Here is a 25,722-nt window from a genome sequence, read left to right as displayed (position 1 = left end):
GTCTATTCTGAAGAGAGAGAGAGAGATCTACCTCCCACTCAGTTTATTCTGATCTACCTCCCACTCAGTCTATTCTGAAGAGAGAGAGATAGAGAGAGAGAGAGAGAGAGAGGAGATCTACCTCCCACTCAGTCTATTCTGAAGAGAGAGAGGAGATCTACCTCCCACTCAGTCTATTCTGAAGAGAGAGAGAGGAGAGTTACTTCCCACTCAGTCTATTCTGAAGAGAGAGAGAGAGGAGATCTACCTCCCACTCAGTCTATTCTGAAGAGAGAGAGAGGAGATCTACCTCCCACTCAGTCTATTCTGAAGAGAGAGACGAGATCTACCTCCCACTCAGTCTATTCTGAAGAGAGAGAGAGGAGATCTACCTCCCACTCAGTCTATTCTGAAGAGAGAGAGAGAGAGAGAGATCTACCTCCCACTCAGTCTATTCTGAAGAGAGAGAGATCTAGAGTCTATTCTGAAGAGAGAGAGAGAGAGAGAGAGATCTACCTCCCACTCAGATTCTGAGAGAGAGAGAGAGATCTACCTCCCACTCAGTCTATTCTGAAGACAGAGAGGATCTACCTCCCACTCAGTCTATTCTGAGATCTACCTCCCACTCAGTCTATTCTGAAGAGAGAGGAGATCTACCTCCCACTCAGTCTATTCTGAAGACAGAGAGAGAGAGAGGAGATCTACCTCCCACTCAGTCTATTCTGAAGAGAGAGAGAGGAGATCTACCTCCCACTCAGTCTATTCTGAAGAGAGAGAGTCTATTCTGAGAGAGAGAGAGATCTACCTCCCACTCAGTTTATTCTGAAGAGAGAGAGAGAGAGATCTATCTCCCACTCAGTCTATTCTGAAGAGAGAGAGATCTACCTCCCACTCAGTCTATTCTGAAGACAGAGAGAGAGAGAAGACAGAGATCTACCTCCCACTCAGTCTATTCTGAAGAGAGAGAGTCTATTCTGAAGAGATCTACCTCCCACTCAGTCTATTCTGAAGAGAGAGAGAGAAGAGATCTACCTCCCACTCAGTCTATTCTGAAGAGAGAGAGAGAGATCTACCTCTCACTCAGTCTATTCTGAAGAGAGAGAGAGAGAGGAGATCTACCTCCCACTCAGTCTATTCTGAAGAGAGAGAGAGGAGATCTACCTCCCACTCAGTCTATTCTGAAGAGAGAGGAGATCTACCTCCCACTCAGTCTATTCTGAAGAGAGAGAGAGGAGATCTACCTCCCACTCAGTCTATTCTGAAGAGAGAGAGAGGAGATCTACCTCCCACTCAGTCTATTCTGAAGAGAGAGAGAGAGAGGAGATCTACCTCCCACTCAGTCTATTCTGAAGAGAGAGAGAGGAGATCTACCTCCCCCTCAGTCTATTCTGAAGAGAGAGAGAGATGAGATCTACCTCCCACTCAGTCTATTCTGAAGAGAGAGAGAGAGAGATCTACCTCCCACTCAGTCTATTCTGAAGAGAGAGAGAGGAGATCTACCTCCCACTCAGTCTATTCTGAAGAGATAGAGAGCGAGTGAGAGAGATACAGAGAGAGATACAGAGAGAGAGAGAGAGAGAGAGAGAGAGAGAGAGAGAGAGAGAGAGAGAGAGAGAGAGAGAGAGAAAGAGAGAGAGAGGAGATCTACATCCCCCTCAGTCTATTCTGAAGAGAGAGAGAGAGAGCGAGAGAGAGAGAGAGAGATACAGAGAGAGAGAGAGAGAGAGAGAGAGAGTAAGAGAGAGAGAGAGAGAGAGAGAGAAAGAGAGAGAGAGGAGATCTACATCCCCCTCAGTCTATTCTGAAGAGAGAGAGAGAGAGAGAGAGAGAGAGAGAGAGAGAGATACAGAGAGAGAGAGAGAGAGAGAGAGAGAGAGAGAGAGAGAGAGAGAGAGAGAGTAAGAGAGAGAGAGAGAGAGAGAGAGAGAGAGCGAGAGAGAGAGAGAGAGAGAGGAGCTGTCTTGAGAGAGCAGCGTCACAGAAGATAACACCACTGCAGAGACACGGGCATATTGGCACAGCGCCTGACAGCTGGCGTTTCTTTGCACTTAGTCGTAAACGGGGGAGTTTACTTGCCTCTCTCTCGTTATGTTTTGAATCCTCCTAACTTGATGGACTTCACCGTCCCCTCTGCTGGTTCCTGCAGTAGAAGTCTGAGGACAACGAGTCAGAGGAGAGACACGGTTGCGCTCCACAGGAGAGGGATATAACCGGGAATGTCTGGATGTGGTTACGGAGTGAGTCTTCCAGCTAACACCATGCCTTTATTCCATAACCACATACGGTGGCTGGATCTGGACATAATCATTACCAAAAAGCAGATTTATAATAAGTGACTGGGACACACACCATGGCCGCTGTGGAGGTGCTTCTCGCCGTCTTGATGCTAGTCATTATCGTAGTGTCGTTGCTGTCCAACGCCGTGGTGCTGATCTGCTTTCTGTACAACCCACAGATCAGGAAGCAAGTGCCCTGTGTGTTCATCCTCAACCTCACTTTTTGTAACTTGTTACTGACCGTTTCCAACATGCCTCTAACTCTGGTGGGTCTCGTCAACGAGGGTCAGCCCGGAAGTGACGCTTTCTGTCAGTCGGTCGGCTTCTCGGAGACGTTTTTAACGACTAATTCGATGTTGAGCATGGCCGCTCTGAGCATCGACAGGTGGATCGCTGTCGTGTTCCCGTTGAGGTACCATTCTAGAATACGACATAGAGATGCCGCGCTCGTGCTCGGATACACGTGGATACATTCTCTGTCTTTTTCGACGGCGGCTGCTTGCCTCTCGTGGGTGGGATACCGTCCGCTCTACGCGTCGTGCACGCTCTCCGACGTGACGGAGAACAGTCAGACTCCGTTTGTTGTGTTTACTGTGGTGTTTCACTCCCTCACCTTTCTCCTGTCCTTTCTCGTCCTGTGCGTCACGTACCTGAAAGTGCTGAAGGTGGCAAGGTTCCACTGTAGACGGATAGACGTTATCACAATGCAAACTCTAGTGCTGCTTGTGGATATTCACCCAAGGTAAGAGGAGGTCTTTGAGTTGCATTTCTCTCTGTGCACCTTACTCCAACTCACCTTACTCCAACTCACCTTACTCCAACTCACCTTACTCCAACTCACCTTACTCCAGCTCGCCTTACTCCAACTCACCTTACTCCAACTCACCTTACTCCAGCTCGCCTTACTCCAACTCACCTTACTCCAGCTCGCCTTACTCCAACTCACCTTACTCCAACTCACCTTACTCCAACTCACCTTACTCCAACGGACCTTACTCCAACTCACCTTACTCCAACTCACCTTACTCCAACTCACCTTACTCCAACTCACCTTACTCCAACTCACCTTACTCCAACTCACCTTACTCCAACTCACCTTACTCCAACTCACCTTACTCCAACTCACCTTACTCCAACTCACTTTACTCCAACTCACCTTACTCCAACTCACAATTGTTTTGAATTCATGTTGAAACCAGAACAATGCATCATGGGACATGTCTTTATTCTATTATGATCTGTTGTGTTCTATTGTGTTGCGTTCTATTCTGTTGTGTTCTATTCTGTTGTGTTCTATTGTGTTGTGTTCTATTCTGTTGTGTTCTATTGTGTTGTGTTCTATTCTGTTGTGTTCTATTCTGTTGTGTTCTATTCTGTTGTGTTCTATTCTGTTGTGTTCTATTCTGTTGTGTTCTATTCTGTTGTGTTCTATTCTGTTGTGTTCTATTCTGTTGTGTTCTATTGTGTTGTGTTCTATTCTGTTGTGTTCTATTGTGTTGTGTTCTATTGTGTTGTGTTCTATTCTGTTGTGTTCTATTCTGTTGTGTTCTATTCTGTTGTGTTCTATTGAGTTGTGTTCTATTCTGTTGTGTTCTATTGTGTTGTGTTCTATTCTGTTGTGTTATATTGTGTTGTGTTCTCTACTGTTGTGTTCTATTATATTGTGTTGTGTTCTATTCTGTTGTGTTCTATTGTGTTGTGTTCTCTACTGTTGTGTTCTATTCTGTTGTGTTCTATTGTGTTGTGTTCTCTACTGTTGTGTTCTATTATATTATATTCTGTTGTGTTCTATTGTGTTGTGTTATATTCTATTGTGTTTATTCTGTTGTGTTCTATTGTGTTGTGTTCTCTACTGTTGTGTTCTATTCTGTTGTGTTCTATTCTGTTGTGTTCTATTGTGTTGTGTTCTCTACTGTTGTGTTCTATTATATTATATTCTGTTGTGTTCTATTGTGTTGTGTTATATTCTATTGTGTTTATTCTGTTGTGTTCTATTGTGTTGTGTTCTCTACTGTTGTGTTCTATTCTGTTGTGTTCTATTGTGTTGTGTTCTCTACTGTTGTGTTCTATTCTGTTGTGTTCTATTGTGTTGTGTTCTCTACTGTTGTGTTCTATTGTGTTGTGTTCTATTCTGTTGTGTTCTATTGTGTTGTGTTCTATTCTGTTGTGTTCTATTGTGTTGTGTTCTATTATGTTGTGTTGTGTTATATTGTGTTCTGTTCTATTCTGTTGTGTTATATTGTGTTGTGTTCTCTACTGTTGTGTTCTATTGTGTTGTGTTCTCTGTGTTGTGTTCTATTCTGTTGTGTTCTATTGTGTTGTGTTCTCTACTGTTGTGTTCTATTATATTATATTCTGTTGTGTTCTATTGTGTTGTGTTATATTCTATTGTGTTTATTCTGTTGTGTTCTATTGTGTTGTGTTCTCTACTGTTGTGTTCTATTATATTGTGTTGTGTTCTATTGTGTTCTATTATGTTGTGTTGTGTTATATTGTGTTCTATGATATTGTGTTGTGTTATATTCTGTTGTGTTATATTGTGTTGTGTTCTCTACTGTTGTGTTCTATGATATTGTGTTGTGTTATATTCTGTTGTGTTATATTGTGTTGTGTTCTCTACTGTTGTGTTCTATGATATTGTGTTGTGTTATATTCTGTTGTGTTATATTGTGTTGTGTTCTCTACTGTTGTGTTCTATTATATTGTGTTGTGTTATATTCTGTTGTGTTATATTCTGTTGTGTTCTATTATATTGTGTTGTGTTATATTCTGTTGTGTTATATTCTGTTGTGTTCTATTGTGTTCTATTATATTGTGTTGTGTTATATTGTGTTCCATGATATTGTGTTGTGTTATATTGTGTTTTATCATATTGTGTTCTATTGTGTTAAATGGTGTTGTGTTGTGTTCTATTGTGTTATATGGTGTTGTGTTCTATTATATTGTGTTCTATTGTGTTCTATTATGTTGTGTTGTGTTATATTGTGTTCTATGATATTGTGTTGTGTTATATTGTGTTTTATCATATTGTGTTCTATTGTGTTATATGGTGTTGTGTTGTGTTCTATTGTGTTATATGGTGTTGTGTTCTATTATATTGTGTTCTATTGTGTTCTATTATGTTGTGTTGTGTTATATTGTGTTCTATGATATTGTGTTGTGTTATATTGTGTTCTATTGTGTTATATGGTGTTGTGTTGTGTTCTATTGTGTTATATGGTGTTGCGTTATATTCTATTGTGTTTATTCTGTTGTGTTCTATTGTGTTGTGTTCTCTACTGTTGTGTTCTCTACTGTTGTGTTCTATTCTGTTGTGTTCTATTGTGTTGTGTTCTCTACTGTTGTGTTCTATTATATTGTGTTGTGTTCTATTCTGTTGTGTTCTATTGTGTTGTGTTCTCTACTGTTGTGTTCTATTCTGTTGTGTTCTATTGTGTTGTGTTCTCTACTGTTGTGTTCTATTATATTATATTCTGTTGTGTTCTATTGTGTTGTGTTATATTCTATTGTGTTTATTCTGTTGTGTTCTATTGTGTTGTGTTATATTCTATTATATTATATTCTGTTGTGTTCTATTGTGTTGTGTTATATTCTATTGTGTTTATTCTGTTGTGTTCTATTGTGTTGTGTTCTCTACTGTTGTGTTCTATTATATTGTGTTGTGTTCTATTGTGTTCTATTATGTTGTGTTGTGTTATATTGTGTTCTATGATATTGTGTTGTGTTATATTCTGTTGTGTTATATTGTGTTGTGTTCTCTACTGTTGTGTTCTATGATATTGTGTTGTGTTATATTCTGTTGTGTTATATTGTGTTGTGTTCTCTACTGTTGTGTTCTATGATATTGTGTTGTGTTATATTCTGTTGTGTTATATTCTGTTGTGTTCTATTGTGTTCTATTATATTGTGTTGTGTTATATTGTGTTCCATGATATTGTGTTGTGTTATATTGTGTTTTATCATATTGTGTTCTATTGTGTTAAATGGTGTTGTGTTGTGTTCTATTGTGTTATATGGTGTTGTGTTCTATTATATTGTGTTCTATTGTGTTCTATTCTGTTGTGTTATATTCTGTTGTGTTCTATTCTGTTGTGTTCTATTCTGTTGTGTTCTATTCTGTTGTGTTCTATTCTGTTGTGTTCTATTCTGTTGTGTTCTATTCTGTTGTGTTCTATTCTGTTGTGTTCTATTCTGTTGTGTTCTATTGTGTTGTGTTCTATTCTGTTGTGTTCTATTCTGTTGTGTTCTATTGTGTTGTGTTCTATTCTGTTGTGTTCTATTCTGTTGTGTTCTATTCTGTTGTGTTCTATTGTGTTGTGTTCTATTCTGTTGTGTTCTATTGTGTTGTGTTCTATTCTGTTGTGTTCTATTGTGTTGTGTTCTCTACTGTTGTGTTCTATTATATTGTGTTGTGTTCTATTCTGTTGTGTTATATTCTGTTGTGTTCTATTGTGTTGTGTTCTATTCTGTTGTGTTCTATTGTGTTGTGTTCTCTACTGTTGTGTTCTATTATATTATATTCTGTTGTGTTCTATTGTGTTGTGTTATATTCTATTGTGTTTATTCTGTTGTGTTCTATTGTGTTGTGTTCTCTACTGTTGTGTTCTATTCTGTTGTGTTCTATTGTGTTGTGTTCTCTACTGTTGTGTTCTATTCTGTTGTGTTCTATTGTGTTGTGTTCTCTACTGTTGTGTTCTATTGTGTTGTGTTCTATTCTGTTGTGTTCTATTGTGTTGTGTTCTATTCTGTTGTGTTCTATTGTGTTGTGTTCTCTACTGTTGTGTTCTATTATATTGTGTTGTGTTCTATTCTGTTGTGTTCTATTGTGTTGTGTTCTCTACTGTTGTGTTCTATTCTGTTGTGTTCTATTGTGTTGTGTTCTCTACTGTTGTGTTCTATTATATTATATTCTGTTGTGTTCTATTGTGTTGTGTTCTCTACTGTTGTGTTCTATTATATTATATTCTGTTGTGTTCTATTGTGTTGTGTTATATTCTATTGTGTTTATTCTGTTGTGTTCTATTGTGTTGTGTTCTCTACTGTTGTGTTCTATTATATTGTGTTGTGTTCTATTGTGTTCTATTATGTTGTGTTGTGTTATATTGTGTTCTATGATATTGTGTTGTGTTATATTCTGTTGTGTTATATTGTGTTGTGTTCTCTACTGTTGTGTTCTATGATATTGTGTTGTGTTATATTCTGTTGTGTTATATTGTGTTGTGTTCTCTACTGTTGTGTTCTATGATATTGTGTTGTGTTATATTCTGTTGTGTTATATTGTGTTGTGTTCTACTGTTGTGTTCTATTATATTGTGTTGTGTTATATTCTGTTGTGTTATATTCTGTTGTGTTCTATTGTGTTCTATTATATGGTGTGTTGTGTTATATTGTGTTCCATGATATTGTGTTGTGTTATATTGTGTTTTATCATATTGTGTTCTATTGTGTTAAATGGTGTTGTGTTGTGTTCTATTGTGTTATATGGTGTTGTGTTCTATTATATTGTGTTCTATTGTGTTCTATTATGTTGTGTTGTGTTATATTGTGTTCTATGATATTGTGTTGTGTTATATTGTGTTCTATTGTGTTATATGGTGTTGTGTTGTGTTCTATTGTGTTATATGGTGTTGCGTTATATTCTATTGTGTTTATTCTGTTGTGTTCTATTGTGTTGTGTTCTCTATGTTGTGTTCTCTACTGTTGTGTTCTATTCTGTTGTGTTCTATTGTGTTGTGTTCTCTTCTATTGTGTTCTATTATATTGTGTTGTGTTCTATTCTGTTGTGTTCTATTGTGTTGTGTTCTCTACTGTTGTGTTCTATTCTGTTGTGTTCTATTGTGTTGTGTTCTCTACTGTTGTGTTCTATTATATTATATTCTGTTGTGTTCTATTGTGTTGTGTTATATTCTATTGTGTTTATTCTGTTGTGTTCTATTGTGTTGTGTTATATTCTATTATATTATATTCTGTTGTGTTCTCTACTGTTGTGTTATATTCTATTGTGTTTATTCTGTTGTGTTCTATTGTGTTGTGTTATATTCTATTATATTATATTCTGTTGTGTTCTCTACTGTTGTGTTATATTCTATTGTGTTGTGTTCTCTACTGTTGTGTTCTATGATATTGTGTTGTGTTATATTCTGTTGTGTTATATTGTGTTGTGTTCTCTACTGTTGTGTTCTATGATATTGTGTTGTGTTATATTCTGTTGTGTTATATTGTGTTGTGTTCTCTACTGTTGTGTTCTATGATATTGTGTTGTGTTATATTCTGTTGTGTTATATTCTGTTGTGTTCTATTGTGTTCTATTATATTGTGTTGTGTTATATTGTGTTCCATGATATTGTGTTGTGTTATATTGTGTTTTATCATATTGTGTTCTATTGTGTTAAATGGTGTTGTGTTGTGTTCTATTGTGTTATATGGTGTTGTGTTCTATTATATTGTGTTCTATTGTGTTCTATTATGTTGTGTTGTGTTATATTGTGTTCTATGATATTGTGTTGTGTTATATTGTGTTCTATTGTGTTATATGGTGTTGTGTTCTATTATATTGTGTTCTATTGTGTTCTATGATATTGTGTTGTGTTATATTGTGTTCTATTGTGTTATATGGTGTTGTGTTGTGTTCTATTGTGTTATATGGTGTTGCGTTATGTTCTATTATGTTCTATTATATTGTGTTGTGTTTTATTGCGTTATTTTCTGTTGTGTTCTATTGCATTCTATTCCATTGTGTTCTATTGTGTTGTGTTCTACTGTGGTCTATTGTGTTCTATTGTGTTGTGTTCTGTTGAGTCTATTCTGTTGTGTTCTATTCCACTGTGCTCTATTGTGTTCTATTGTGTTCTATTCTACTGTGTGATATTGTGTTAAATTCTGGTGTGTTCTATTCTATTGTGTTCTATTGTGTTCTATTCTACTGTGCTCTATTGTGTTCTATTGTGTTCTATTCTATTGTGTTCAATTCTGGTGTGTTCTATTCTATTGTGTTCTATTCTGTTGTGTTTTATTCTGTTGTGTTCTATTCTATTGTGTTCTAATCCATTATGTTTTACTGTGTTCTATTCTATCTTCAGCACAGCTAATCACACCTAATGACACCTCGTGTCATTACAGCACACCTAAGCACACCTAATGACACATAATGACAACTCATGGCATTTAATGGCACCTCATAACACCTCATGGCACCTCATGGCACCTCATAGCACCTCATAACACCTCATGGCACCTCATGGCACCTCATAGCACCTCATAACACCTCATGGCACCTCATGGCACCTCATAGCACCTCATAGCACCTCATGGCACCTCATGGCTCCTCATAGCACCTCATGACACCTCATAACACCTCATGGTACCTCATAGCACCTCATAGCACCTCATGGCATCTCATGACACCTCATAGCACCTCATAGCACCTCATGGCACCTCATGGCACCTCATGGCACCTCATAGCACCTCATAGCACCTCATGGCACCTATTGGCACTTCAGCACACCTAATGACACCTAATGGCACCTCATGGCACCTCATAGCACCTCATGGCACCTATTGGCACTTCAGCACACCTAATGACACCTCATGGCACCTCATGGCACCTCATGGCACCTAATGACACCTCATGGCACCTCATGGCACCTCATGGCACCTAATGGCACCTCATGGCACCTCATGGCACCTCATGGCACCTCATGACACCTAATGACACCTCATGGCACCTCATGGCACCTCATGGCACCTAATGGCACCTCATGGCACCTCATGGCACCTCATGGCACCTCATGGCACCTCATGGCACCTAATGACACCTAATGACACCTCATGGCACCTCATGAAACATAATGACACCTCATGACAACCAATGGCACCTCATGGCACCTCATGGCACCTCATGGCACCTCATGAAACAAAATGACACCTCATGACAACCAATGGCATCTCATGGCATCTCATGGCACCTCATGAAACATAATGACACCTCATGAAACAATGACACCACATGAAACCTCATAGCAACAAATGAAACCTAATGACACGTAATGGCACCTCATGTCACTTCAGCACACCTCATGGCAGCTCGTGCCACCTCATGACACCTCCACCTCATGGAACCTCGTGACACCTCCACCTCATGGAACCTCGTGACACCTCCACCTCGTGACACCTCCACCTCATGGCACCTAATGACACCTAATGGCACCTCGTGGCATCTCATGACACCTCATGACACCTCCACCTCATGGAACCTCGTGACACCTCCACCTCATGGAACCTCGTGATACCTCCACCTCGTGACACCTCCACCTCGTGGCACCTCGTGACACCTCCACCTCGTGACACCTCCACCTCGTGGCACCTCGTGACACCTCCACCTCGTGGCACCTCGTGACACCTCCACCTCATGGAACCTCGTCACACCTCCACCTCATGGCACCTCGTCACACCTCCACCTCGTGGCACCTCGTCACACCTCCACCTCATGGAACCTCGTGGCACCTCATGTCACTTCAGCACACCTCATGGCAGCTCGTGGCACCTCGTGGCACCTCATGGAACCTCGTGACACCTCCACCTCATGGCACCTCATGGCACCTCATGGCACCTAATGGCACCTCATGGCACCTCATGGCACCTAATGGCACCTCATGGCACCTCATGGCACCTAATGACACCTAATGACACCTCATGGCACCTCATGGCACCTCATGGCACCTCATGGCACCTAATGACACCTAATGGCACCTCATGGCACCTCATGGCACCTCATGGCACCTCATGGCACCTCATGACACCTAATGACACCTCATGGCACCTCATGGCACCTCATGAAACATAATGACACCTCATGACAACCAATGGCACCTCATGGCACCTCATGGCACCTCATGAAACAAAATGACACCTCATGACAACCAATGGCATCTCATGGCATCTCATGGCACCTCATGAAACATAATGACACCTCATGAAACAATGACACCACATGAAACCTCATAGCAACAAATGAAACCTAATGACACGTAATGGCACCTCATGTCACTTCAGCACACCTCATGGCAGCTCGTGCCACCTCGTGGCACCTCATGGAACCTCGTGACACCTCCACCTCGTGGCACCTCGTGACACCTCCACCTCCTGGCACCTCCACCTCGTGACACCTCCACCTCGTGGCACCTCGTGACACCTCCACCTCGTGACACCTCCACCTCGTGGCACCTCGTGACACCTCCACCTCGTGGCACCTCGTGACACCTCCACCTCATGGAACCTCGTCACACCTCCACCTCATGGAACCTCGTGGCACCTCATGTCACTTCAGCACACCTCATGGCAGCTCGTGGCACCTCGTGGCACCTCATGGAACCTCGTGACACCTCCACCTCGTGGCACCTCGTGACACCTCCACCTCCTGGCACCTCGTGACACCTCCACCTCATGGAACCTCGTCACACCTCCACCTCATGGAACCTCGTGGCACCTCATGTCACTTCAGCACATCTCATGGCAGCTCGTGGCACCTCGTGGCACCTCATGGAACCTCGTGACACCTCCACCTCGTGGCACCTCGTGGCACCTCATGGAACCTCGTGACACCTCCACCTCATGGCACCTCGTGACTGCTCCACCTCATGGAACCTCGTGACACCTCGTGGCAGCTCGTGGCACCTCGTGGCACCTCATGGAACCTCGTGACACCTCCACCTCGTGGCACCTCATGGAACCTCGTGACACCTCCACCTCGTGGCACCTCGTGACTGCTCCACCTCATGGAACCTCGTGACACCTCGTGGCACCTCGTGGCACCTCGTGACACCTCATGGTACCTCGTGGCACCTCCACCTCATGGAACCCCGTGGCACCTCGTGGCACCTCGTGACACCTCGTGGCACCTCGTGGCACCTCGTGACACCTCGTGACACCTCCACCTCATGGAACCTCGTGGCACCTCGTGGCACCTCGTGGCACCTCGTGACACCTCATGGTACCTCGTGGCACCTCATGACACCTCATGGCACCTCATGAAACATAATGACACCTCATGTCACTTCAGCACACCTAATGACACCTCATGGCACCTCATGGCACCTAATGGCACCTAATGGCACCTCATGGCACCTCATGGCACCTAATGACACCTAATGACACCTCATGGCACCTCATGGCACCTCATGAAACAAAATGACACCTCATGACAACCAATGGCACCTCATGGCACATCATGACACCTATTGGCACCTCATGGCACCTCATGGCACCTCATGAAACATAATGACACCTCATGAAACAATGACACCTCATGACAACCAATGGCACCTCATGGCACCTCATGGCACCTAATGAAACCTAATGACACATAATGGCACCTCATGTCACTTCAGCACAACACATGGCATCTCATGACACTTCATGGTACCTCGTGGCACCTCATGACACCTCATGACACCTCCACCTCATGGCACCTCGTGGCACCTCGTGGCACCTCGTGACACCTCGTGGCACCTCGTGACACCTCGTGGTACCTCGTGGCACCTCGTGGCACCTCGTGGCACCTCATGGCACCTCGTGACACCTCTTGGCACCTCATGGCACCTCATGGCACCTCATGGCACCTCATGGCACCTGATTTTAGGTCTAAGAACATAATCATGTTCATGTCATGAAGACGTGTGTCAAATAAAGTGTAACCACATATTTCCCTGATCAGTGTTCGAGAGCGTTGTCTGGAGGAGCAGAAGAGGAGGAGACAGAGAGCAACCAGGAAGATCAGTACCTTCATCGGCACATTCATGGTCTGCTTTGCTCCCTACGTCATCACCAGGTAGGTAGAAAGAGGGGAGGGGAAGAGAGAGATATCTTTACAAGAGAACATTAGATGAGATGTCCCTGATATCTTTACAAGAGTACATTAGATGATATTAATAACTAGGTTCAACAGGATCACCAAACAGGAAGCCAGCCATAATAACAAGGATCAACAGGATCTATACCACCTGGCAGCCATAATAACAAGGATCAACAGGATCTATACCACCTGCCAGCCATAATAACAAGGATCAACAGGATCTATACCACCTGCCAGCCAGCCAGCCATAATAACAAGGATCAACAGGATCTATACCACCTGCCAGCCATAATAACAAGGATCAACGGGATGGATCTATACCACCTGCCAGCCATAATAACAAGGATCAACAGGATCTATACCACCTGGCAGCCATAATAACAAGGATCAACAGGATCTATACCACCTGCCAGCCATAATAACAAGGATCAACAGAATCTATACCACCTGCCAGCCATAATAACAAGGATCAACGGGATGGATCTATACCACCTGCCAGCCATAATAACAAGGATCAACAGGATCTATACCACCTGGCAGCCATAATAACAAGGATCAACAGGATCTATACCACCTGCCAGCCATAATAACAAGGATCAACAGGATCTATACCACCTGGCAGCCATAATAACAAGGATCAACAGGATCTATACCACCTGGCAGCCATATTAACAAGGATCAACAGGATCTATACCACCAGCCAGACAGCCATATTAACAAGGATCAACAGGATCTATACCACCTGCCAGCCAGCAATAATAACAAGGATCAACAGGATCTATACCACCAGCTAGCCATAATAACAAGGATCAACAGGATCTATACCACCAGCCAGCCATAATAACAAGGATAAACAGGATCTATACCAACTGCCAGCAGTAATAACAAGGATCAACAGGATCTATACCACCTGGCAGCCATAATAACAAGGATCAACAGGATCTATACCACCTGCCAGCCATAATAACAAGGATCAACAGGATCTATACCACCTGCCAGCCATAATAACAAGGATCAACAGGATCTATACCACCTGCCAGCCATAATAACAAGGATCAACAGGATCTATACCACCTGCCAGCCATAATAACAAGGATCAACCGGATCTATACCACCTGCCAGCCAGCCAGCCATAATAACAAGGATCAACAGGATCTATACCACCTGCCAGCCATAATAACAAGGATCAACAGGATCTATACCACCTGCCAGCCATAATAACAAGGATCAACAGGATCTATACCACCAGCCAGCCAGCCATAATAACAAGGATCAACAGGATCTATACCACCTGCCAGCCATAATAACAGGGATAAACAGGATCTATCCCACCTGCCAGCCATAATAACAAGGATCAACAGGATCTATACCACCTGCCAGCCATAATAACAAGGATCAACAGGATCTATACCACCTGCCAGCCATAATAACAAGGATCAACAGGATCTATACCACCAGCCAGCCAGCCATAATAACAAGGATCAACAGGATCTATACCACCTGCCAGCCATAATAACAGGGATAAACAGGATCTATCCCACCTGCCAGCCATAATAACAAGGATCAACAGGATCTATACCACCTGCCAGCCATAATAACAAGGATCAACAGGATCTATACCACCTGCCAGCCATAATAACAAGGATGAACAGGATCTATACCACCTGGCAGCCAGCCATAATAACAAGGATCAACAGGATCTATACCACCTGGCAGCCTTAATAACAAGGATCAACAGGATCTATACCACCTGCCAGCCAGCCATAATAACAAGGATCAACAGGATCTATACCACCTGGCACCCAGCCATAATAACAAGGATCAACAGGATCTATACCACCTGCCAGCCATAATAACAAGGATCAACAGGATCTATACCACCTGCCAGCCAGCCATAATAACAAGGATCAACAGGATCTATACCACCTGCCAGCCAGCCATAATAACAAGGATCAACAGGATCTTTACCACCTGCCAGCCATAATAACAAGGATCAACATGATCTATACCACCTGCCAGCCATAATAACAAGGATCAACAGGATCTATACCACCTGCCAGCCATAATAACAAGGATCAACAGGATCTATATTACCTGGCAGCCAGCCATAATAACAAGGATCAACAGGATCTATTCCACCTGCCAGCCATAATAACAAGGATCAACAGGATCTATACCACCTGGCAGCCATAATAACAAGGATCAACAGGATCTATACCACCTGCCAGCCATAATAACAAGGATCAACAGGATCTATACCACCTGCCAGCCATAATAACAGGGATAAACAGGATCTATCCCACCTGCCAGCCATAATAACAAGGATCAACAGGATCTATACCACCAGCCAGCCAGCCATATTAACAAGGATCAACAGGATCTATACCACCTGCCAGCCAGCCATAATAACAAGGATCAACAGGATCTATACCACCAGCCAGCCATAATAACAAGGATCAACAGGATCTATACCACCTGCCAGCCATAATAACAAGGATAAACAGGATCTATCCCACCTGCCAGCCATAATAACAAGGATCAACAGGATCTATACCACCAGCCAGCCATAATAACAAGGATAAACAGGATCTATACCAACTGCCAGCAGTAATAACAAGGATCAACAGGATCTATACCACCTGGCACCCAGCCATAATAACAAGGATCAACAGGATCTATACCACCTGCCAGCCATAATAACAAGGATCAACAGGATCTATACCACCTGCCAGCCATAATAACAAGGACCAACAGGATCTATACTACCTGCCAGCCATAATAACAAGGATCAACAGGATCTATACCACCTGCCAGCCATAATAACAAGGATCAACCGGATCTATACCACCTGCCAGCCAGCCAGCCATAATAACAAGGATCAACAGGATCTATACCACCTGCCAGCCATAATAACAAGGATCAACAGGATCTATACCACCTGCCAGCCATAATAACAAGGATCAACAGGATCTATACCACCAGCCAGCCAGCCATAATAACAAGGATCAACAGGATCTATACCACCTGGCAGCCATAATAACAAGGATCAACAGGATCTATACCACCTGGCAGCCATATTAACAAGGATCAACAGGATCTATACCACCAGCCAGCCAGCCATATTAACAAGGATCAACAGGATCTATACCACCTGCCAGCCAGCCATAATAACAAGGATCAACAGGATCTATACCACCAGCCAGCCATAATAACAAGGATCAACAGGATCTATACCACCTGGCAGCCATATTAACAAGGATCAACAGGATCTATACCACCAGCCAGCCAGCCATATTAACAAGGATCAACAGGATCTATACCACCTGCCAGCCAGCCATAATAACAAGGATCAACAGGATCTATACCACCAGCCAGCCATAATAACAAGGATCAACAGGATCTATACCACCTGCCAGCCATAATAACAAGGATAAACAGGATCTATCCCACCTGCCAGCCATAATAACAAGGATCAACAGGATCTATACCACCTGGCAGCCATAATAACAAGGATCAACAGGATCTATACCACCTGGCAGCCATATTAACAAGGATCAACAGGATCTATACCACCAGCCAGCCAGCCATATTAACAAGGATCAACAGGATCTATACCACCTGCCAGCCAGCCATAATAACAAGGAACAACAGGATCTATACCACCAGCCAGCCATAATAACAAGGATCAACAGGATCTATACCACCAGCCAGCCATAATAACAAGGATAAACAGGATCTATACCAACTGCCAGCAGTAATGACAAGGATCAACAGGATCTATACCACCTGGCACCCAGCCATAATAACAAGGATCAACAGGATCTATACCACCTGCCAGCCATAATAACAAGGATCAACAGGATCTATACCACCTGCCAGCCATAATAACAAGGATCAACGGGATGGATCTATACCACCTGCCAGCCATAATAACAAGGATCAACAGGATCTATACCACCTGGCAGCCATAATAACAAGGATAAACAGGATCTATACCACCTGGCAGCCAGCCATAATAACAAGGATCAACAGGATATATACCACCTGGCAGCCATAATAACAAGGATCAACAGGATCTATACCACCTGGCAGCCATAATAACAAGGATCAACAGGATCTATACCACCTGTCAGCCATAATAACAAGGATCAACAGGATCTATACCACCTGGCAGCCATAATAACAAGGATCAACAGGATCTATACCACCTGGCAGCCATAATAACAAGGATCAACAGGATCTATACCACCTGGCAGCCATAATAACAAGGATCAACAGGATCTATACCACCTGCCAGCCATAATAACAAGGATCAACAGGATCTATACCACCTGGCAGCCAGCCATAATAACAAGGATCAACAGGATCTATACCACCTGGCAGCCATAATAACAAGGACCAACAGGATCTATACCACCTGGCAGCCATAATAACAAGGATCAACAGGATCTATACCACCTGCCAGCCAGCCATAATAACAAGGATCAACAGGATCTATACCACCTGCCAGCCAGCCATAATAACAAGGATCAACAGGATCTATACCACCTGGCAGCCATAATAACAAGGATCAACAGGATCTATACCACCTGGCAGCCATAATAACAAGGATCAACAGGATCTATACCACCTGGCAGCCATAATAACAAGGATCAACAGGATCTATACCACCTGGCAGCCAGCCATAATAACAAGGATCAACAGGATCTATACCACCTGGCAGCCATAATAACAAGGATCAACAGGATCTATACCACCTGGCAGCCATAATAACAAGGATCAACAGGATCTATACCACCTGGCAGCCATAATAACAAGGATCAACAGGATCTATACCACCTGCCAGCCATAATAACAAGGATCAACAGGATCTATACCACCTGGCAGCCATAATAACATGTGGAAGTGTTTGTGAAGAAAAATGAGGAAATGATTTCTCAGGGTGGTTGGAAGACAGGCTCATAAAGAAACAGAACCATTTGTTTTGGTGTACTTTTGACAGCCAGCCACATTTGATATTGCACGTTAATTCGGTCTACAGTAACGTATCCCTGCTGTGTTTTGGTAACTTACTGTGCTGTTGACTTTCAGGACAACAGAAAGGCACAATATACCCAGGCATCTTCAAATGGAAGATAAATATCTAAGTGCTCGATTCAAAGACCTCTGACCTCTTCTGTAGTTGTGGGATGACAATTAGAATGTTGCACTTTGACATCCATAGATATCTAACACATTCCTCTCCCCCTCTCCTCCCCTCTCTCCCTCTCCCTCTCCTCCCCTCTCTCCCTCTCCTCCCCTCTCTCCCTCTCCTCCCCTCTCTCTCTCCCTCTCCTCCCCTCTCTCCCTCTCCTCCCCTCTCCTTTCTCCGTCTCCTCCCCTCTCTCCCTCCCCTACACTCCCTCCCTCTCCTCCACTCTCTCCCTCTCCTCCCCTCTCCTCTCTCCCTCTCCTCCCCTCTCCTCTCTCCCTCTCCTCCACTCTCTCCCTCTCCTCCCTCCCTCTCCTCCACTCTCACCCTCTCCTCCCCTCTCTCCCTCTCCTCCCTCTCTCTCCCATCCCTCTTTCCCGATCCTGTATAGGATAGTGGAGTTATTTCCGTCCGTGCCTATCGACCACCGCTGGGGACTGGTCTCCAAGTGCCTGGCCTACAGCAAGGCGGCCTGCGACCCCTTCGTCTACTCCCTGCTCCGTAACCAGTACAAGAAGACGTGTGGTGACATCATCAACAGGCTGCTGAAGCCCAGCTCTATGAATGCATCTGGACCAGCTCACCATCACAACCATGAGACTAGGGGGAGGAACAACACAGTCCAGACTGCAGCAGACTGAGGCCGGGGGTTGTGTTACTGTCTAAGGGTTGATACTCTATGTTCAGACTGAGGAAGGGGGTTGTGTTGCTGTCTAAGGGTTGATACTCTATGTTCAGACTGAGGAAGGGGGTTGTGTTATTCTCTAAGGGTTGATACTCTATGTTCAGACTGAGGCCGGGGGTTGTGTTATTCTCTAAGGGTTGATACTCTATGTTCAGACTGAGGAAGGGGGTTGTGTTATTCTCTAAGGGTTGATACTCTATGTTCAGTCTGATGTATGTGGTACAGTTATTGTCTAATAGTCTATATGAGAATATAAAGTTACAAGTCACATAACAATAACACAGGAAGAACAGAGGCGAAGATTTCTGGGATACGATTCGGTGTATTTCTGTGGTTATCCAACCTCAACACGCCACACAGCGACCGATACGGCCGTAGCATCAACACGCCACACAGCGACCGATACGGCCGTAGCATCAACACGCCACACAGCGACCGATACGGCCGTAGCATCAACATGTTGTTGTGAAGAAGATGGACTTGACTCCGGGCAGATTTGTGTTGAGGCAGACTGACTCTCTCTGAGAACAAATTCCTCTTATGTTGATCCTACTGAGGAGAGGTAGTTGTGAGCCGTAAACACACGAGCAATTCTATGATTGTGAGCATTTGTATGCTTTCACATTACCAACAAATATATCTATACCACTACACTCCAACAAGGGTTACACGGCTGTCCCTGTAGGAGAACCCCTTTTTGGTTCCAAGAAGAACTCTTTTGTGTTCCGTGTTTAACCCTCTGTGGAATAGGGTTCTACCTGCAACCAAAATGAGTTCTCCAAAGGGTTGTCCAATGGGAACAACCGAACAACCCCTTTGGGTTCTTGATATCACCTCCTTTAAAACACATTGAGGCCTGTTACCTGGGAGATAGACTCAGGTATTTAAAACACATTGAGGCCTGTTACCTGGGAGATAGACTCAGGTATTTAAAACACATTGAGTCCTGTTACCTAGGAGATAGACTCAGGTATTTAAAACACATTGAGGCCTGTTACCTAGGAGATAGACTCAGGTATTTAAAACACATTGAGGCCTGTTACCTGGGAGATAGACTCAGGTATTTAAAACACATTGAGGCCTGTTACCTGGGAGATAGACTCAGGTATTTAAAACACATTGAGGCCTGTTACCTGGGAGATAGACTCAGGTATTTAAAACACATTGAGGCCTGTTACCTGGGAGATAAGACTCAGGTATTTAAAACACATTGAGGCCTGTTACCTGGGAGATAGACTCAGGTATTTAAAACACATTGAGGCCTGTTACCTGGGAGATAAGACTCAGGTATTTAAAACACATTGAGGCCTGTTACCTGGGAGATAGACTCGGGTATTTAAAACACATTGAGACTTGTTACCTGGGAGATAGACTCAGGTATTTAAAACACATTGAGGCCTGTTACCTGGGAGATAGACTCAGGTATTTAAAACACATTGAGGCCTGTTACCTGGGAGATAGACTCAGGTATTTAAAACACATTGAGGCCTGTTACCTGGGAGATAGACTCAGGTATTTAAAACACATTGAGGCCTGTTACCTGGGAGATAGACTCAGGTATTTAAAACACATTGAGGCCTGTTACCTAGGAGATAGACTCAGGTATTTAAAACACATTGAGGCCTGTTACCTAGGAGATAGACTCAGGTATTTAAAACACATTGAGGCCTGTTACCTGGGAGATAGACTCAGGAATTTAAAACACATTGAGGCCTGTTACCTGGGAGATAGACTCAGGTATTTAAAACACATTGAGGCCTGTTACCTGGGAGATAGACTCAGGTATTTAAAACACATTGAGGCCTGTTACCTAGGAGATAGACTCAGGTATTTAAAACACATTGAGGCCTGTTACCTGGGAGATAGACTCAGGTATTTAAAACACATTGAGGCATGTTACCTGGGAGATAGACTCAGGTATTTAATAAAACACATTGAGGCCTGTTACCTAGAGATCCATCAGACTGGTTCTTCAACTGGCCCATGGCCATTTTTAATGGGGGATCTGGCCATAGACTCAGGTATTTAATAAAACACATTGAGGCCTGTTACCTGGGAGATAGACTCAGGTATTTAATAAAACACATTGAGGCCTGTTACCTGGGAGATAGACTCAGGTATTTAAAACACATTGAGGCCTGTTACCTGGGAGATAGACTCAGGTATTTAAAACACACTGAGGCCTGTTACCTGGGAGATAGACTCAGGTATTTAAAACACATTGAGGCCTGTTACCTAGGAGATAGACTCAGGTATTTAAAACACATTGAGGCCTGTTACCTGGGAGATAGACTCAGGTATTTAAAACACATTGAGGCCTGTTACCTGGGAGATAGACTCAGGTATTTAAAACACATTGAGGCTTGTTACCTGGGAGACACCAAATGGAAACCTACACATTGAGGCTTGTTACCTGGGAGATAGACTCAGGTATTTAAAACCCATTGAGGCCTGGCCCACTAGCCAAGTACGTGTTTTAATGGGGGATCTGCCTTCAGACTGGTTCTTCAACTGGCCCACTAGCCATGTTTTAATGGGGGATCTGGCCATCAGACTGGTTCTTCAACTGGCCCACTAGCCATGTTTTAATGGGGGATCTGGCCATCAGACTGGTTCTTCAACTGGCCCACTAGCCATGTTTTAATGGGGGATCTGGCCTTCAGACTGGTTCTTCAACTGGCCCACTAGCCATGTTTTAATGGGGGATCTGGCCTTCAGACTGGTTCTTCAACTGGCCCACTAGCCATGTTTTAATGGGGGATCTGGCCTTCAGACCGTTAACATTGCTGTTGTTGTGACGGACTGACTGTCTATCTGACTGACTGTCTGACTAACTGACTGACTGGTGACTGGCTGTCAGACTGACCGTCTACATGACTGTCTATCTGACTGACATGCTGACTGGCTGACTATCTAACTGACTGACTGGTTGACTGACTAACTAATTAACTGGTTGACTGACTTACTAATTAACTAACTGACTGGCTGACTGACTTACTGGCTGACTGACTTACTAACTGACTGGCTGGCTGTCTGGCTGTCTGGCTGTCTGACTAACTAACTGACTGGCTGACTGACTGGCTGACTGACTTACTAACTGACTGGTTGACTGACTTCCTAATTAACTGGCTGGCTGGCTGTCTGGCTGTCTGGCTGTCTGACTAACTAACTGACTGGCTGACTGACTTACTGGCTGACTGACTTACTAATTAACTGACTGGCTGACTGACTTACTGGCTGACTGACTTACTAACTGACTGGTTGACTGACTTCCTAATTAACTGGCTGGCTGGCTGTCTGGCTGTCTGGCTGTCTGACTAACTAACTGACTGGCTGACTGACTTACTGGCTGACTGACTTACTAATTAACTGACTGGCTGACTGACTTACTGGCTGACTGACTTACTAATTAACTGACTGGCTGACTGACTTACTGGCTGACTGACTTACTAATTAACTGGCTGACTGGCTGTCTGACTGCCTGTCAGACTGTTGGGTTTCCCTCAGGTTGTTTGATCAAGTGTAACATAATTAACAGAGCTTGGCGAGCCTCAGCTTGCATCCCACAGAGAAGGGAAGAGCTCTTCAACCTTGTGTTTGTGTTTGTGTGGGTGTCTCTTTCAGCTAGAAAGATGGGTGATGGGTGCCATTATTATGGAATATGGAAATCAAGCCATGAATATGATTCTCTTCTTGAAGACTCACAGCAGTGGAAATACGGTCAGAAGAATGTGTTTGTTAGACAATACATTAATTACAGAAACTCTAACTTCCCATTCCCAACTGTACCTATTCCTTTTCTCTCCTAGTGGAGCAGGGGACCTCCCATTCCCAACTTTACCTATTCCTTTTCTCTCCTAGTGGAGCAGGGGACCTCCCATTCCCAACTTTACCTATTCCTTTTCTCTCCTAGTGGAGCAGGGGACCTCCCATTCCCAACTTTATATATTCCTTTTCTCTCCTAGTGGAGCAGGGGACTTCCCATTCCCAACTTTACCTATTCCTTTTAGCCCCTAGTGGAGCAGGGGACCTCCCATTCCCAACTTTATCTATTCCTTTTCTCTCCTAGTGGAGCAGGGGACCTCCCATTCCCAACTTTATCTATTCCTTTTGGCCCCTAGTGGAGCAGGGGACCTCCCATTCCCAACTTTATCTATTCCTTTTGGCCCCTAGTGGAGGAGGGGACCTCCCATTCCCAACTTTATCTATTCCTTTTGGCCCCTAGTGGAGCAGGGGACCTCCCATTCCCAAATTTATCTATTCCTTTTGGCCCCTAGTGGAGCAGGGGACCTCCCATTCCCAACTTTATCTATTCCTTTTCTCTCCTAGTGGAGCAGGGGACCTCCCATTCCCAACTTTATCTATTCCTTTTCTCTCCTAGTGGAGCAGGGGACCTCCCATTCCCAACTTTATCTATTCCTTTTGGCCCCTAGTGGAGCAGGGGACCTCCCATTCCCAACTTTATCTATTCCTTTTGGCCCCTAGTGGAGCAGGGGACCTCCCATTCCCAACTTTATCTATTCCTTTTGGCCCCTAGTGGAGCAGGGGACCTCCCATTCCCAACTTTACCTATTCCTTTTAGCCCCTAGTGGAGCAGGGGGCCTCCCATTCCCAACTTTACCTATTCCTTTTCTCTCCTAGTGGAGCAGGGGACCTCCCATTCCCAACTTTATCTATTCCTTTTGGCCCCTAGTGGAGCAGGGGACTTCCCATTCCCAACTTTATCTATTCCTTTTGGCTCCTAGTGGAGCAGGGGACCTCCCATTCCCAACTTTACCTATTCCTTTTGGCTCCTAGTGGAGCAGGGGACCTCCCATTCCCAACTTTACCTATTCCTTTTGGCTCCTAGTGGAGCAGGGGACCTCCCATTCCCAAGACTACAGTTATTGGGTCACCTTGAAAAGTTTGAGTTTATTGCTAAGACGTTATCACATAAACCCCAGAGGACTCCTGTATAATGACCCAGATTAACCCCAGAGGACTCCTGTATAATGACCCAGATTAACCCCAGAGGACTCCTGTATAATGACCCAGATTAACCCCAGAGGACTCCTGTATAATGACCCAGATTAACCCCAGAGGACTCCTGTATAATGACCCAGATTAACCCCAGAGGACTCCTGTATAATGACCCAGATTAACCCCAGAGGACTCCTGTATAATGACCCAGATTAACCCCAGAGGACTCCTGTATAATGACCCAGATTAACCCCAGAGGACTCCTGTATAATGACCCAGATTAACCCCAGAGGACTCCTGTATAATGACCCAGATTAACCCCAGAGGACTCCTGTATAATGACCCAGATTAACCCCAGAGGACTCCTGTATAATGACCCAGATTAACCCCAGAGGACTCCTGTATAATGACCCAGATTAACCCCAGAGGACTCCTGTATAATGACCCAGATTAACCCCAGAGGACTCCTGTATAATGACCCAGATTAACCCCAGAGGACTCCTGTATAATGACCCAGATAAACCCCCAGAGGACTCCTGTATAATGACCCAGATAAACCCCCAGCGGACTCCTGTATAATGACCCAGATAAACCCCCAGAGGACTCCTGTATAATGACCCAGATTGACCCCAGAGGACCAGATTAACCCCCGAGGACTCCTGTATAATGACCCAGATAAACCCCCAGAGGACTCCTGTATAATGACCCAGATAAACCCCCAGAGGACTCCTGTATAATGACCCAGATTGACCCCAGAGGACCAGATTAACCCTCGAGCACTCCTGTATAATGACCCAGATAAACCCCCAGAGGACTCCTGTATAATGACCCAGATTAACCCCAGAGGACCAGATTAACCCCAGAGGACTCCTGTATAATAACCCAGATTAACCCCAGAGGACTCCTGTATAATGACCCAGATTAACCCCAGAGGACTCCTGTATAATAACCCAGATTAACCCCAGAGGACTCCTGTATAATAACCCAGATTAACCCCAGAGGACTCCTGTATAATAACCCAGATTAACCCCAGAGGACTCCTGTATAATAACCCAGATTAACCCCAGAGGACTCTAATTGGATCAGTCGTTGACCTCATCTAGTATTAGTAGTATTCTTTTAGCAACATGAATCTCCTGCTTTCTTTAGATTGACGGGTCCACAAAGTGCTAACGGGTATTTCTACGGGAGAAAAGATAGACAGTGCCAAATGAATGTACATTAAGTACTGGAAGGTCCAGGATGACAGAATCACACTTAGCTTTTAGATTAAACACGAAGGAAATCCACATGAAATCTGACTCCAGAAATATGTTATTAATCAACTGCCAAGGGGTGGGTGTGGCCGGTGCATCGAAGTCAGGCTCAGGAGACCAGAGATGAGCGGACAAAGCACTTTACTGAGGCAATGTAGCACAGAACGCAACCGCGCCACAAAACAAACGCCCGACGAACCAGTAAGGTAGCACAAGTACTCAAAACCCAAGTACAAAGTACCCGGCTGCCACAAAACAAACGCCCGACGAACCAGTAAGGTAGCACAAGTACTCAAAACCCAAGTACAAAGTACCCGGCTGCCACAAAACAAACGCCCGACGAACCAGTAAGGTAGCACAAGTACTCAAAACCCAAGTACAAAGTACCCAGCTTCCACAAAACAAACGCCCGACGAACCAGTAAGGTAGCACAAGTACTCAAAACCCAAGTACAAAGTACCCGGCTGCCACAAAACAAACGCCCGACGAACCAGTAAGGTAGCACAAGTACTCAAAACCCAAGTACA

At 44.0% G+C, this 25,722-nt stretch overlaps 1 protein-coding gene across 1 annotated transcript; it reads left to right on the top strand.

Annotated features, from left to right (window-relative positions):
* The first annotated feature begins 2,224 nt into the window (after positions 1–2,224).
* Positions 2,225–18,936, top strand: LOC124018353 (G-protein coupled receptor 26-like). The gene is made up of 3 exons (XM_046333628.1): positions 2,225–2,997; positions 12,967–13,080; positions 18,687–18,936. The coding sequence occupies exons 1-3, from the start codon at positions 2,330–2,332 to the stop codon at positions 18,934–18,936; spliced, it is 1,032 nt and encodes a 343-aa protein (XP_046189584.1). The 5' UTR covers positions 2,225–2,329.
* Positions 18,937–25,722: the final 6,786 nt, after the last annotated feature.

The sequence above is a fragment of the Oncorhynchus gorbuscha genome, unplaced genomic scaffold, assembly GCF_021184085.1.
Source record: "Oncorhynchus gorbuscha isolate QuinsamMale2020 ecotype Even-year unplaced genomic scaffold, OgorEven_v1.0 Un_scaffold_487, whole genome shotgun sequence".
Taxonomy (NCBI): Eukaryota; Metazoa; Chordata; class Actinopteri; order Salmoniformes; family Salmonidae; genus Oncorhynchus; species Oncorhynchus gorbuscha.
Note: the sequence above shows the minus strand (reverse complement) of the source record. Positions and strands in the feature narration are given on the sequence as shown.

Bases quoted from the DNA above. Each gene is read 5' to 3' on its own strand.
- LOC124018353 (XM_046333628.1), top strand. From the start codon at position 2,330: ATGGCCGCTGTGGAGGTGCTTCTCGCCGTCTTGATGCTAGTCATTATC. The intron at 2,998-12,966 runs GTAAGAGGAGGT...TTCCCTGATCAG, and splicing joins CTTGTGGATATTCACCCAAG to TGTTCGAGAGCGTTGTCTGG. The intron at 13,081-18,686 runs GTAGGTAGAAAG...GATCCTGTATAG, and splicing joins GCTCCCTACGTCATCACCAG to GATAGTGGAGTTATTTCCGT.